This window comes from Staurois parvus, unplaced genomic scaffold (genome assembly GCF_062004578.1).
Source record: "Staurois parvus isolate SC_StPar_1 unplaced genomic scaffold, SC_StPar_1.0 ptg000051l, whole genome shotgun sequence".
NCBI classification, from domain to species: Eukaryota; Metazoa; Chordata; class Amphibia; order Anura; family Ranidae; genus Staurois; species Staurois parvus.
The window spans coordinates 3,129,739-3,145,609 of record NW_028317847.1 but is presented as its reverse complement, the minus strand read 5'-3'; the positions used below and the strand labels follow the sequence as shown (position 1 = coordinate 3,145,609).

The window sequence follows — 15,871 nt, the reverse complement described above, 5'->3', positions numbered from 1 at the left end:
AATTAAAAAAAAAATCAGAGAACTATGGAGATTTCCATTTCTGAGCTTTTCTTCTGAAAATCATAGCTGCCCGGCTGTCATGAAAATACTTTGGTTCACTAACCTGGAACTAGTATAGAGATTGTTTCCCACTATTATCTGACTTTTATTTGCTGCATGCTTAATACTGGTCTTTATCTCAGATGTATGCAAGCTAAGACCCAGCCAAAGAACTAGTGTTTTCAGAAGAAGACACTCAATGATCGCCCATGATGATAGCCCAACATATTTTGCATATTTTTTTTTAGTAAAAATCAGGCTCTGAAGAAGGTTAAATCTGATGCAATTAAATGCCAGAATTCACCAGCAGCTTTCTATATAGTCCCCTTCAGATGGGTATACAAAGCCCCAAAATAGCAATAAATGTGACAGATTTTAGTATTCTATTAAACAATCATACCATAAAGGGGTAAAATTTAAAGTCTGCCTTGTAACCTATGAGCAAAGTGTTTACACTTACAGCATTCTAATTATGCTTGTGTTCTGTGCAGATTGGATGATGTCCTGGTGGGGGCGCCGCTCTTCATGGACCGCGAATTTGAGAGTAATCCAAAGGAAGTGGGACAAGTTTACCTCTACTTGCAGGAAAGTCCCCTTATTTTTAAAGATGCCCAAGTTCTAATGGGGACTGAAGTGTTTGGAAGATTTGGCAGTTCTATAGCAAACCTGGGGGATTTAAATCAAGATGGATTCAATGGTAGGAGTATATTCTAATACTTATGGATATTTCTGTCATGAAACAGTCTAACTGGGGTAAAACTAATCTCATGTTTTTTTTTATTGGCGCTGATATCTCTTGGATGTAAGCAGGGCCAGACAGGGGCGGACTGACCATTTGGAAACTCGGGCACTGCCCGAGGGCCCGGGGTCAGTAGGGGCCCCATGAGATGCCCCTGGTACCTTCTTCATAGGCTTTTTTGAGTTTGGGCAAGGACACAGGGGCCCCATGATCCCCTATTGCCCGGGGGCCCCATGAGTTGTCAGTCCACCCCTGGGGCCAGATTTAGACCTTAAAGGATCCAACGCACTTCAGGTTCGGAAGAAACCTATATACACAGAATTGGTTTACATTCTCAGTGACAGTCACACATTTTTAAAATGCATGACACAAAGGGGTTGATTTACTAAAACTGGAGAGTGCAAAAATCTGGTGCAGCTCTGCATAGAAACCAGCTTCCAGGTTTTTTCTTCAAAGTTTAACTGAACAAGCTAAAGTTAGAAGCTGACCATGTACAGCTGCACCAGATTATGCTCTTTGAAGTTTTAGTAAATCAACTCCAATGCCATTCTGAGGTCACATGTCCACACAAATACGTAGTCAAAGCGCTCTATGTGTGGTTTTCATGAGCTGCCAAAATTTGTTTTTAAAAACAATACAATATACCAAACTAATTACCAGATTAAAAGCTTTTGCAAATGATGGCAGACAAAATATTACTTACCAAGATACATTTAATAAATGAAAGTAATTTTTTTCTATCATACATGATATATTATTTTAGTATTATTTATTTTTTTATTATTTTATAGTTTTTGTATGTTGTTTATTTAATTTTTGAATAGAGGGGCCCCTTCTGTCAGGGGGCCCAGCGCAGTTGCCCTTTTAGCACCCTTATAAATCCAGCACCGGTTGTAAGATCTCCACACAGCCCTTAAAAGTGGAACTTAACTCTAAAATCTGTCCCCAAAAAGACAGGCAGAGGGCAAAGGACTAGTCTCCAGTACTGCCTATGGTATCCTTACAGCTGATCCCCAATACTAATTTTTCATACCTTGTTCTACACTGTGTCTCAGTGTAATGGCCACCATCTTGGCAGAGGTAGAGTTTTGCTTTATAATTTTGCATGACTGTTCGTCAAACGTGACAGCGCCTAACTGTCCAGAAAAAGTGATAGCACCAGAGGTTGGGACAAACTACAACACTGATAGGGGTAATTACAACAGTTACCTTTACGATTAAGTGGTAGATTAGGAGATTATTGCATAGTGGTCCATTTAGTGTTAGGCTAAGGGTTATGGTTGGATGAAGGATTAAGTTTACCATTAGGATCTTGTGAAATCTTAAAGGTTACCTATTCATTTTAGCGTAGGAATTAAAGTTTATCTCTCTCTTTAGTTTTGTATAGAGTGAGGAATGGTTATAACCTATGCAAGGGTTCGAATTGCTGTCTGTGCCCCCACTGGGAAGATTCGCCTTTTCTTTTTAACCTGGTAACCAGTAAAAGTGATCAGAAATATAAAACTTATGGTTGTCACGAAAACAGAAAGCAAGAGAAGATCTACCAAAGGGGACACCTGTTCCATTGACAACTTTCTAAGGAATTTCCCTATCTTAAGAGTGATTTTCACTTCTGTCCCTGGGGCACAACTCCCCAAAAGGACAAAGAACTAAAAAAACATAACTATAGAGGGGCTACTGTACCCTGTTTTATCCAAACAAAGGTTTAAGCTCACATTAAGTGTAAGCAGGCCATAGACGGAGCAAATTTTTTTTCCTGCAACCATGGGTCCCTCCCGGCAAGCCATTGTTTTGTGGGGTGGGGGAAGCCATCCCTGCTGGGAGAACACAGTGATTATTGCTAACGGCTATAACAGCCACTAGTGATAATTTCATTTCAAATCTGGCAGGCTGGTTGTACCCAGGTTCATTGATCGAACAATACATGGTTCGAAAACTGCTGAACTGGCCAAGATTTGAACAGTCTATGGCCGGCTTAAGTGCTGTGAAGTGGGAGGTTAATTACTACAGTTAGGCTAAGTGTGATGTTACAAAGCTGCTCCAGGCTCTGGAAGGATCCTGACCATATTGTCAGGATCCACCCAGATGCCTGATTGACAGCTGCGTCCACTTCCTCACATGCCCGGCTCTCCAGTGAGTGCTGAAGGGGCAGAGTGGAGAGCGGTGACTGAGATTCATCTGCTTAAAGCTGAGAATTGAGTGATCAGCAGTCATGTGTTTGCTCAGTTTTCAGACTTAGAGCCATCAGACAGCTGCACCATTAGACTGATGCTGCAGCATTGAAGTGAGTATGCATTATGTTGTTTTTTAACAACCCCAAACTTCTCTTTTAATGCTTTTGAGCATGCTTATGTGTACTAGGTTTGACTGTCCGGATTTGCTTGAACAGTGGGTATGTGTGAACATTTTTTATTTTTTCTGCTGAAGTGGAAAACATTTTTAGGAAGTAACCTACATCAGGGGATACTTGAAAACACAAGATTCTGTAAAGAGATACTTGCTTCAGTAATGGGAAGCACCATGTCTTATCTGCTAACTCTTCTGTCTTGAAGCACTAGGGTCCCCAGTTCAGATCCCGGTCTGAACACTATTTGCATGGAGTTTGTAAGTTCTTGCTGTGCTTGGATGGTTTTCCTTTGGGTACTCAAGTTTGTTTTTACACTATAAATGCATGTTAGTAGGTTAATTGGCACCTGTCTAAATTTTCCCTAGTATGTCTATGTACAGCCCTGTCCAAAAGTTTTGAGAATGACACAAATATTAATTTTCACAAAGTCTGCTGCTTCAGTGTTTTTAGATCTTTTTGTCAGATGGTACTATGGTATACTGAAAAATAATTACAAGCATGCCATAAGTGTCAAAGACTTTTATTGACAATTACATTAAGTTTGTGCAAAGAGTCTATATTTGCAGTGTTGACCCTTCTTTTTCAAGACCTCTGCAATTCTTCCTGGCATGCTGTCAATCAACTTCTGGGCCACATCCTGACTGATGGCAGCCCATTCTTGCATAATCAATGCTTGGAGTATGTCAGAATTTGTGGGGGGTGCTTTTGTTAACCCACCTCTTGAGGATTGACCACAAGTCCTCAAAGGGATTAAGGTCTGGGGAGTTTCCTGGACATGTACCAAAAATTTCGATGTTTTGTTCCCCAAGCAACTTAGTAGCACTTTTGCCTTACTTCAAGGTGCTTCATCGTGCAGGAAAAGGCATTGTTCATCACCAAACTGTTCTTGGATGGTTGGGAGAAATTACTCTCGGAGGATGTTTTTGTACCCTTCTTTGTTCATGGCTATGTTCTTAGGCAAAATTGTGAGTGAGCCCACTGCCTTGGCTGAGAAGAAACACCACACATAAAATGGTCTCAGGATGCTTTACTGTTGACGTGACACAAGACTGATGGTAGTACTCACCTTTTCTTCTCTGGACAAGGTTTTTTCTGGATGCTCCAAACAATTTGAAAGAGGATTCATCTTACCCCAGTCCTCAGCAGTCCAATCCCTGTACCTTTTGCAGAATATCAGTCTGTCCCTGATGTTTTAACTGTAGAGAAGTAGCTTCTCAACTGCCCTTTTTGACACCAGGCCATGTCTTTGCCTCATTGTGCATGCAGATGCACTCATACCTGCTTGCTGCCATTCCTGAGCAAGCTCTGCACTGGTGGTGCCCCGATCCCGCAGCTGAATCAACTTTAGGAGATGGTCTTGGAGCTTGCTGGACTTCCTTGGGCACCCTGAAGCCTTCTTCACAACAATTGAACCTCTCTCCTTGAAGTTCTTGATGATCCGATAAATGGTTGATTTAGGTGCAATCTTCATAGCAGCAATATCCTTTCCTGTGAATCCCTTTTTGTGCAACGCAATGATGACTGCACGTTTCCTTGCAGTTAAATTAATATATGTGCCATTCTCAAAACATTTGGTCAGGACTGTATGTAAGTGAGATAGGGACCCTTAGATTGTAAACTCCTTGAGGGAAGGGACAGATGTGAATGTACCAAGTGCTGCACTATCTGCTTAACTATCGTATATCTATCCATAAATTAGACTTGTATTTGTTCCTATAACCTTTGTGAACATTATTCTATTTATATCTCACAGATGGAAGTATTAGCATATTGTAATAAGGAACCTTTGTTTCTTGCGTGTATGACCTCAGTCTTGTTACCCAGGGTGACCTTCCGCTTACTGGTGTCTGGATTGTACAGCTTTCCACACGTCATTTCACAGAGAGTGCCGCTACGAGGATAACCTCTCATTTAACCCCCATTTCTCTCCTGAATTGTGTCTGCTAGCTCCCTAATAACTTCCACATTTACGGCACAGCTTTTCCAGCTGACATCTCCTTTTAGGTCTTTGTGCTTTGTAGCACAATCAGTGTTAGAGAAAAGAAGCTGGACCGTTATCTTGATGGTAGTCAAAGATGAAAAATTATTAGAAAATCAGTTGTTAAAGGAAATAAAATACCATACATATTTGCTACACTTGTCATTTTAATACTTAATGTAATTATTGATCACCTTCCATTTATATCAGTGCAGTGATTAAGTGGTTAGCACTTCTACCTAGCAGCACTAGGATTGTTGGTTCAAATCTCACCGATCCAGACCGATTTGGAGAAAAAAGGTTCCTGCACTATTTTTTGCGATTTCATGTGGGACTTGCATAGACTTCTGTGCATGAGGTCACACAGATGTCAGGCAAGACGCACATAAAATCGCACTGACCTGCAGATTTGAAATTGTGCTACTTCAAGTGAAGTAGCATGCTTTCAAATTTGCATTCAGTGTGAACCAGGGCTAAAAGCCATTTTGAAAAATAATTGGAATGTTTTGGGGACTCAAAGTGGTTAGGAGGTAAGGCAGCCACCTTGGACACACTAAAGTTGAGCCAGTTAACCCACCAGCATGTCCATGGAGTGGGAGATCAAACCATAGTGTCCAGCAGAAACCCACAAAAGCACAGGAGAACATGAAAACTCCATGAAAATAGTGTCCTGAAAGGGATTGGACCAGAGGACTCAAGTGCTGCAAGGTTGAAGTGCTAACCACAAAGCATAAAGGACATCATCAAGCACACATTGGTTTACAAAAAATAGAGAAAAAAATAAGTCCATATACATGGATATAGGTGCCTCCCAGTGTTATATATTATTATCACCGGTGCTCTGGCAGAGTCAGCTGACTCCTCATCCACATGGTCTGTATAAGCAAGGAAAAGCCAGCACTCCGGTATATACTCTGCAACCATGGGTTTATTGGCAGGTAATGAATGCCAGCCAAAAATGTCAATGCATATCAGCCAAACTGGTCTTATTCATGTAAAAGGTCAGTTTGGCTGAAACGCATTGACATTTGTGGCAGTCATTTGTTATCAGCCAATAAACACAAGATTGCAGAGTGCCAGTTTTCTTTATTTATACAGAAAAAAATAAAAGTCTGCAAAAGTTAGTAAAACTGTTCAGTGTGCAGTATATAGTTCATTTGGAGGGGGTTTTGCATCTAGATTTGTACTCTGAAAGATTTCTATAGTCTATTTAATTGTTTATTAGAAATGTATGCTATTTTGAACATCTTAAAGTTACATTGTTTTTCAAAGGTTCACTTATCTTACCTGCCCCACCTAGTAGCACATTTTTCCATTCTGTCCCCAGCCACTCCATTCAGCCTCTGAGCCTGGAGGAAGAAAGACCTGTGTAAACTTCAAACCAACTTATTGGAGCCTACACAGCTATGAGCTCCTTTCATGGCCCCATGTGGCAGCAATAGGCCAATCATGAGACACTGGGATTGATTTACTAAAACTAGAGAGTGCAAAATCTGGTGCAGCTCTGCATAGACACCAATCAGTTTCCAGGTTCTATTGCCAAAGCTTAATTGAAAAAAACTGAAGTTAGAAACTGATTGGCTACCATATACACCTGCACCAGATTTTGCACTCTCCAGTTGTAGTACAACAACCCCACAGTCACATGAGAAAGGAGGACGAGTCACATACCTATCTATTCCCAGAAGTATTGAGTGTATTAGTTGTTAAAATAAATTAGAATTTACTTCAAGACATCTTTACAATGAACCTTAGAATGAGTTTTCCATTAAAATATATAGATTCCATTTATTCCAATAATTGCTGAGAATGTATTACATATGTTACGGCTGGGATCTCGGGCTAGCTCTTCTTACTCCTGTTTCCTCCATGTTTGCTCCTTAATTATAGGTGTAACACTGTTTAAACCTTTCATCAAAAATTATCTATATAGAATTGAAAATATATCCAATCATATGCTCAGTAGTGCATTAATCATATAAATATATACAAACACATTGAATCAATAAATAGGGAATATCAGCTCATTGCATTGCTGTATATATAGTTTGCTTTTAGGACACAATGCCAAGCTTGGAATGACTGGTCAAGTCATTATCAATGCAGCTTCCATAGTGTTGATCTGAAGAGCAGAGCTTTGGAAGACACTATCATCCTAGCTATTGTCCACCCAGAGCTGAAGAATAAGATTTGCATGGAGTCTTTCAAATTCTACTGAATTGCAGGGTGCTCCTTTACATCTTATTTGCAGTGTCTCGTATTACCGACTGGATATGCAATGACCGTTCTATCATTTTGGTTGTTTGATTTTGCAGATGTTGCAATCAGCTCTCCATTCGGAGGGGAAAATAGAAAGGGAAGAGTATTTATCTACAACGGGAACAGAAATGGATTGAACAAGGACCCTTCCCAGGTTCTAGAGGGGTCGTGGGCCTCTGGCACCCTGCCAGCTGGATTTGGTTTCACCCTGAGAGGGGATTCAGACATAGACAAAAATGATTATCCAGGTATGATATGATTTATTTAATCTCAATTCTTCTGAGAAAGGTAATTCCATCCCTACATCTGGAAACATCATTATCTGCAGATATGAAAGTCGGAAACAGTCTCATCATATAATTTGGGTCCTTGAATAAATTTAGTGAACATTTTTATTCAGCTGAGTACAGAGAGAAACTTAGAAAATGGTTGTTTGAAGTCTAAGAAAGAACAATAAAACAAATGTAATTTTTAATGGTTTTCTTTACATCAACAATATGTTTTAGTATTGTGGAATGTCGTTTGCATGTATTTACCATTTTAATCATGGGCTTACATCTGCTTTAAGTTGACCTAACTTTTGAAAACTAACCTTATGGTTGGATTTGGTTTCTCTCACAGGAAATGAACAAATACACCTTTCCTGCTTTTACTTTGTTCCTGACTACTGTGGGCACTGTGGGGGGGATTTACTAAAACTGAAGAGTGCAAATTCTGATGCAGCCCTGTGTAGAAATCAATCAGCCTCCAGATTTTGTTGGCTAACTTAATTGAACAACTCATGTTAGAAGCTGATAGGCTTGCACAGCTGAACCAGATTCTGTGTGCACAAGTTTTAGTAAATCATGCCTACTTACCTTCAGCCCAGCCCTGAATTGAGCACATCTTTGAAATTGAGGAGACATGATATCCAGTCAGAGCATGGCAAAAGGAATCTAAAATTCCCATCTCTAGAATTCTGTAAATTCATTCTTGTAACCCAACTCTTCTTCAGTGTCATCACAAACCCAAAAAACATGAACTGCAGATTCTACAGAGTTATTGCGGAATAAAACTCCTTGTTTATTTGTGTTTTTAAAGGCAGAAATGACATCGGTTTTAGAAAGTCTTTATTCTAGAACAGGGGGATCTTAACCAAAGGTGTAATTATCCTTTGGGAAATGGGAACCAATGATGGGGGTTTTGGCACTAGATTTCTGAATGGGAACCAATGATGGGGGTTTTAGCACCAGACTTCTGAATAAGTAGAAAATCTGCATGTTTGTTCATTTCCAAGAAGACTCAAAATAAAAATCAGATTTTGAAAACAGGTTTGATTTTAGGAAATTTTAGTGTGAACGACTTGCAGCTTACCCTAGCCTGGTAACGAGGGCTTGTTTGGATCCCTTCACAACTACTTATCTCTGTGAAACAGAATTTTCTGTAATATTGAACCAGAAATTAAAGTGGAGAAATTGACTCTATGAGGTAGATTTACTAAAACTGGAGAGTGCAAAATCTGAAGCAGCTGTGCTTAGAAGCCAATCAGCTTCCAGGTTGTATTGTCAAAGCTTAACTGAACAAGCTGAAGTAAAAGCTGATTGGCTACCATGCACCAGATTTTGCACTCTGCAGTTGTATTAAATCAACCCCATGGCATCAAATGACAATTGATTATTAATTTCAATAACTAGACCTCGATTCCATATTTTAACTGCACAAAATGTTCACAAACATGTCAGTAGTTATATTTAGTTTGTGGTTATGATTTGCAGTTTATATATAAATATGATAAAATCTTTATGATTTTTCTTCCAGCAGTTTTTGTTCCTATCCATATGTTAAAAAAAACAAGCGTTTTACCTCCTTTGAAGTCATACTGGTGCTTAGGGGATGGTGCTGATAATTATTTCAACAGTCTAGTAAAGGTAGTTTTGGTATAAATTGGCCATCCACTGTGGGCCTGTAGTTGTAAAAAGGTTAAAGTGACCCTATCACTAAATTAAAGTTGCTAATCAAAACTATACCTGCAGAAGAAGTGTCAACCTTCCTGGTGCCCACGCCTTTGAACACTGCTCAAACACAGAACATTTTGCTGAACTTTGCAGTCAAACTGACACTTCTGGGAAGGTAGATTTCCAAGGTCCCCTGCAGCTCTCAATGGTTCCTCCTGCTGAGCTCCACCCAATAAACGATTCAGTAGTCATGCAAAGATCAGCATATGGAACCAATGAGAACAGCAGGGGATCCAGGAGTGCCAATCTTATTTTACAGGTTTGGTTTGGCTTAGTTGCTTTTGTATAGTGACAGGGTTGCTTTAGGGACCCCTGGTCTACATATGACTTGTGGATTTTTTTGGTCCACCTTACTATGACCTAATTGTTATCCTGTCTATTTTAGCAACGTGAAATAATATACTCAAATCAATTCCTAATAATTAAAAAATTGTGTATTTTTAAAAAACATAATTGGCATATTAATTCATAATCTTCTAGTGTGTTCTTTTTAAACTGGGGCCTCTTAAGGAATTTCCTGCTCACTTAAGTGTTTGTTTGCATTTGACATCCCAGGTGTAAAACATGAAACATTACACTGATCATTGAACAGGTATATCTTCAATGGTATTTCAGTATTTATTATTTTTGGGCTAATATTCTGCTGATATCCATATCTTTTTACTAGCCTTTCTGTTGGGGAAAGAGTTGGAATTCAATTTCACTCTTGTTAATGTCTTTAACATTCCCACTTTCTAATGAAACCTGAAAAGGAAATTTTAAATTATTTTCATGAACTTCCCTTGTGTAAATTTAATAAGCTAACTGTTTGACATACTAAAATTGATAATTTCCTCTGTTCAATTATTTGATATGGTCAGTGAGTAGTATTTATTTGTTCTAGCAGGTCTCACATGACCTTCTCTAGTAACAGGGTTGTAATCTGCATTCCCAGAATTGATTGTTGGCTAAACATGGTAAGTAAGCCTGCGGTCACTTAACATCTATGGGAACAGCCACGGACCTATAGATGTAACACAATGGTCTTAGGAAGTGTACAATTTCAAGTTGAAAATTTGTGCGTCTAAGATCATTTGAACCAACACTTTTCTTTTTCTGGCTATTTGCTCATCAATTTTGCATTCAATCAACTGGTCTAATTGTTTTGCATATAGAAAAATTGTCAGTGGGAGACACTGAGGTTGATTTACTAAAGGCAAATACTGTGCACTTTTCAAGTGCAGTTGGACTCATTTTCCCCAGAGCTTAGTGTGGTGAAACTTTACTTTGTAAAAAATACCCAATTGGATGTAAGGAAAATAATAAAACCAGCATTTTTGCTTGAACATGATTGGATGATAGAAATCAGCAGAGCTTCAGCACATTCATAAAGCTCTGGGAATATGAGTGCAACTGCACTTGCAAAGTGCAGTCTATTTGCGTTAAGTAAATCCACCCCATAGTCGCCAAAGGGTCTCTGTGAAGATCAAGTTTGAGAGCCCTGTTCAACTATTGGCCAACTATAAACACTCTTTTAGTGTTGATAGATAAATGATAGATGCAAATAAAGAATAGACTTTGCTATACCTCAAACCCAGTCAAGTTGAACATCCCATATGGTGTCAAATGGCAGAAACACATTTTAGGCATGGATTAATGGTGGTGCTCTCTGCCAGACACCCTGTGGATATTACAACCCAGGAGCTTCTTATTGTTCCTAGAAGCAGAAGGGAGTTACAGCAATCTGTATACCTAGACTTTACTTCTGAGGACATTTTTCTCATACAGTAAGATGGTACTATGTACTTATTCCTTACAATATCCAGGATTCTACTCTCTTAACTTTTTGTAATTTTAATTTTCAATACTATTGCAAAAAAATAAAATCCAATCCTTTTTTAAATTCAATAATTGTTATTGTTTTTGCCTTTACTAAATTATTAATAATATATATAGATTGTGCTACCAAAATATTGCATAAAGCATCGGACTCCCTATATATAATCGTATCCAACTGCCAGTTCCAAAACGGCTTAATAAGGCTTTCAAAGTGCTTTATATACACTTCAAAAAACTCCAGAAAATTTAACAACATTTATTTACATCTTGTAATAGAACATGCACAGGAACATTATCATTTCATAAGGATACTGAACAATACAATGTTATCACAGACTACCCCTCCATACAGAAACTACAATGTTGCCAGCCACCCCCTTCACTCAGTATAGAACATGTATCACCTAGGCAGGGGTTTCATTTATTTTCATTCTCACTGGAGTCCCCTTTCTCACTGCATTTCACATATCAAGCTTCATCAAGAGAATGAGAAGAAGGAAGGGGTAGCAAAAAAGCCTTCTGGAATAACTGAATGGATGCGTCAATTGGGTGCACACATTAACACATTCATAATATTCCAATAGGCTTCCCCTATGGCATTATTATTAGGGGTCAGTATATCCAGTAAATCTCTGGACCAAGGATAAGACTATCCTAGGTTGCATCACTAGAGTAGTCACTAGCAGGAGGAAGGAGGTCTGATTCCCCTATATAAATCTTTAGTTAGAACTCATTTAGAATACTGTGTCCAGTTCTGGAGACCTCAAAAATAGATATTGATAAGATAGAATGAGTCCAGAGACAGGTAACAAAAAATGGTGAAAGGTCTGGGGGATAAAAAATCAGGAGAGACTTCAGGAACTTAGAATGTACAATTTGGAGGAAAGAAGGGAAAGGGGAGACATGATGGAAACCTTTAAATACATCAGAGCGGTGAAAAAGGTTCTGGTGGGCAGGATTTTAAATATGGAACCAAGATCAAGGACATGACCTCAAACTAGCAGGAGGAAAGTTCAGAACTAATCGTAGAATGTTTTATTTTACCAAAAGAGTAGTGATGCTTGGAATAGACTTCCAGTAGAGGTAGTGAGTCAGTCAACAGTACATGGATTCAAACATGCTTGGGACAAACATAAAACAATACTCAGACAAAAACATTTTAAAAAAATGTTAAAAAAAAGGGACAGACTCAATGGGCAACTTGGGCTTTATTTTTAATTCTGCAACACTCTTGAATGTTTCTATAAGCTGATCCCATATTTCAAAGCTCATACTATTGACACCAATGTTGTTAAATGCCTACAACCATATGACAAGATGACAGGGGAGAGACCAGCTTCCCCGCATCCTTGTTGTCTGCAGTAAGATGGTAGGAAGCAGAATTTTCACAGAGGGTATTTTAAGGCATTCCCTAGTAAAAATAAAGACAACATGGAATATTACAAGGCTATAAAGGAGATACATAGGTATAAGACTATAATTAGGCTTAACTAACTTTAACTTTTTTTATCATAAATGTATATATCTGATAAATCACTAACACCTAGGTCACGATATTTATTATGAAGACTTTCAGGAATACAGAGTAGCCATGTGAAAGTCTGGCCAAATCCTATCTGTGTACTTTTCTAGCATTCCTTTTTATTATTACTAAGTGAAGACAATTATTAACTGTGTCAAAAGTTACTTTAAGAAGTCCCAGATGCATTCTGTGACCATATATAGACAAATGTCTTCAGGATCAGTATTTTAGTATAAGTCATTATTATTATTTTTGTATGATAATTAACTTTTAAATGAGTCTCAGATTTCCCAGGGCATTAGCAGCAGTTGCTGTCACTGGAATGTTCTATTGTTAGTTTCATGATGAATAGAGATAAGGAGTTTAGTGGAAGAGAAACTGCGCTATTTCCGATCTTTAAAAAAATGCAGGTCAACTCATAGTGTGAACAAGCCCTAAGGTTAGATTCTCAATTCACAAAGCTTTAACATAAGGATAAGGCTGTCTAATTTAACTGTGTAACTGTAATTTTCTAAATCAACCTCATTGGACTCTTTGGCTGAAAAACTGTTAGTTTTGAAAAAATAAGTATACAGTACCTACCTTGTGTGTTAGTTTTGCGAATTGAGCATCAGGCCACTAGATAGAGGAAGCGTGTTGGCAATGCCAACCAATCCTCTTCCAACTGTCATCCTCCACTGATCTAGAAATGAAGACCACACAACTGATTTTTTTTTTTTGGTAGGAAATTGCTCTGTGTGCAGCACTTTTGTAAATAGGGCCAACTGTTTTACTCCATAATAATAAACTTTGGTCAACACCTGTGCTAAGCAGACATAACACTGAAATCTGTTTCCTTGTAACTAGACAAGCCTGAGGCCTGATCTGTGGAAATCGTTCTGGTTTTGGACACTTTCCATCAGACAGGAAGCGTTTCCACTTAGTACATGGGTTTATGTGGACATGTCATTTCTAACAGTCATCGGTGTCCGGTGTGATTCTTGGCTGTGTGCTTACAACGCCTATGGATGTAGAGGCATGATCTGAGAAAAGTCATGTTTAATTGATAGAAAGAATTGCCTTAGGATTGCTTTAAAAATACCAGATGGTGATGAGTTTATGTGTTACTGCCTGTATGGTTTGGAAAGCTCTGCTGTAAGGAGATGCAACGGAGAACTACAGGAAAGTAGTGTAAATTGGCTGTTGAAGGTAGAACATCTCTTGTGTTCTCCACAGTGACCTTTCCCCTTCCTGTCTATACTACAAGATTTTGTGGTTTCCTCCACCTTGCCAAGATATTTTTTTTAAGAAGATTGAGATTTATTATAATTTTAATATTTGTTAGACAGCCCACAGAGCAAGTTAACTAGGTATCAATGAGTTACTTGAAGTTGAATTTGTGTTCTCACATTCTCTTGAGGTAATAGCTTGACAGTGGCTTTTTTGGACTAAAGGCTTTCCAAGAGTTGATCACCATTCAGTTCAGCTGACAACCCCGGGACTGGAACCTGTGCTAAGGTTATAAGAAGGCAGGCACTGTTGGCCTTTCCTAGAGATGTAAAGTTTCTAGAAATTTTGAAGCAATGAGAAAAAAAACTTTTTTTCTGGAAAAATTGGAAATTTTGGAAAAATTTAAAAAAAATTATTGTGGAGTAGTTTTACAAAGTGAAGGTAATTTTGATACACTGGAAGTTGAAATGCAGTGTATATAAAATAACTATGCCCTAAAAAGTCCATTGCTACAATTTTTCAAAGTTCCACTATCCAGGATGTGGGCATATAGGACACAAGAACCTCTGTCTAATCCTTGAGCACGTCAGAACAACAGACAGTTTTTGATTGGTTCCTTTGTATAACCTGCATTTTAGTCTTGGCCTTTTGAAATAAGATACCAATGTAAACGTTGCTGTTCCAATTTCATTTCATGGTATATATTTATTATTACAATAAATATAGTAATCTTCAGTGACCAGCCAGATTTATGGTTTCAACAGATTCAGGGGGGTAAATCCAGAGAAAGGTGATTTGTGTTCCTCTGCTGCAGGCCGTTGTAATGTAAGTGGATTACTGCTGCCATTGTAAGTGTTTAAAGTTTATTTCTTTTGTTTTTTCCCCCAGATCTTATTGTTGGAGCCTTTGGTGTAGAAAAAGTAGCAGTTTACAGGTAGGTTCTACAAATTCCTTACAAAGCAGTCTGCAACTTAAAGAAGAACTCCAGGTTAGGCAAAAAAAAAATCACCCATTAGTACACTCCCCTACACAAACCACTAAACAGTACATTTTTTAAAATCGTTACTATTCATGAGAAAATTCTAATTGAATTTTCTTCACCACACCTTTGTAATTCAAAAGAAAACAGTATCTGCTCTGCCAAGGAGAAGGTGTAATAGCAGGGATTACATCTTATCCTCTCCTCTCTCTCTGCAGTAAAAGGAAACTACAGTTCCCATCAACCACACAGGGAATTGTAGTGAATGTGGGTGGGTAAACTAGGCCTGTACACGTTGAATGTGTTTGAGAGTCTTGGTCCACTGTAAGTGGGGCTGAATTCCATCACTGCATCCTGTCAAAGAGAACTACAGAAGGGATGTACCCAGACCAGTGGCTAGAGGGATTAAGAAGCATAGCAACCACCGGTCTTACAAACAGGAAACCAAAGAGAATTAACGGTTTTATTTGAAAATGAATAGGCTATTTCAGAGCAACTACTGAGTGAACCAGAAGGTGGATGACATATTCAGTGAAGGTAGGAAATCAGAAAAAAGAAAAAAAAAGTTTTTGCTCAGAGTTCTGCTTTAAGTGGATCTAGTGCAGCACATAGGTTAGCATGCACTTTGTCACATGTTAATGTGTATTGCTTTAAGCCAGCCAATTCATTTTAATGGGCTGCCCACACACCAGAAGACACACCTATACTTTTTACCTATGCAACACATGACCATGCATGATTGGAGGTGAGCTCCTTTGGTGCGTTGTGGATGCTATTTAATGTCTCTGCAACACACTGACATATGCATAGTTTCTTAATGCAATGCATAGTGTGAGGCTAGCCTTAAAATGATTATGACTAGGCCTAAAATCTTTCTAAATAAGGCTGACACTATGATGACAATAGGCCCCTCCCAATTCTGACACTAGGCTATACTTTTGTCATTCAACTATCAAATGCCAGAATTTTTGGGATAGCTTTGCACCA

The 15,871-nt window shown here is 38.5% G+C and overlaps 1 protein-coding gene across 1 annotated transcript in view; it reads left to right on the top strand.

Annotated features, from left to right (window-relative positions):
• The window catches only part of ITGA8 (integrin subunit alpha 8), a 238,366-nt gene that overhangs the window by 123,195 nt on the left and 99,300 nt on the right, over nucleotides 1-15,871 (top strand). Inside the window, exons 12-14 of the mRNA XM_089666320.1 lie at nucleotides 531-736; nucleotides 7,419-7,610; nucleotides 14,794-14,839. Of these exons, the coding sequence (XP_089522446.1) occupies nucleotides 531-736; nucleotides 7,419-7,610; nucleotides 14,794-14,839 (444 nt within the window). The remainder of the gene's footprint in view (nucleotides 1-530; nucleotides 737-7,418; nucleotides 7,611-14,793; nucleotides 14,840-15,871) is intronic.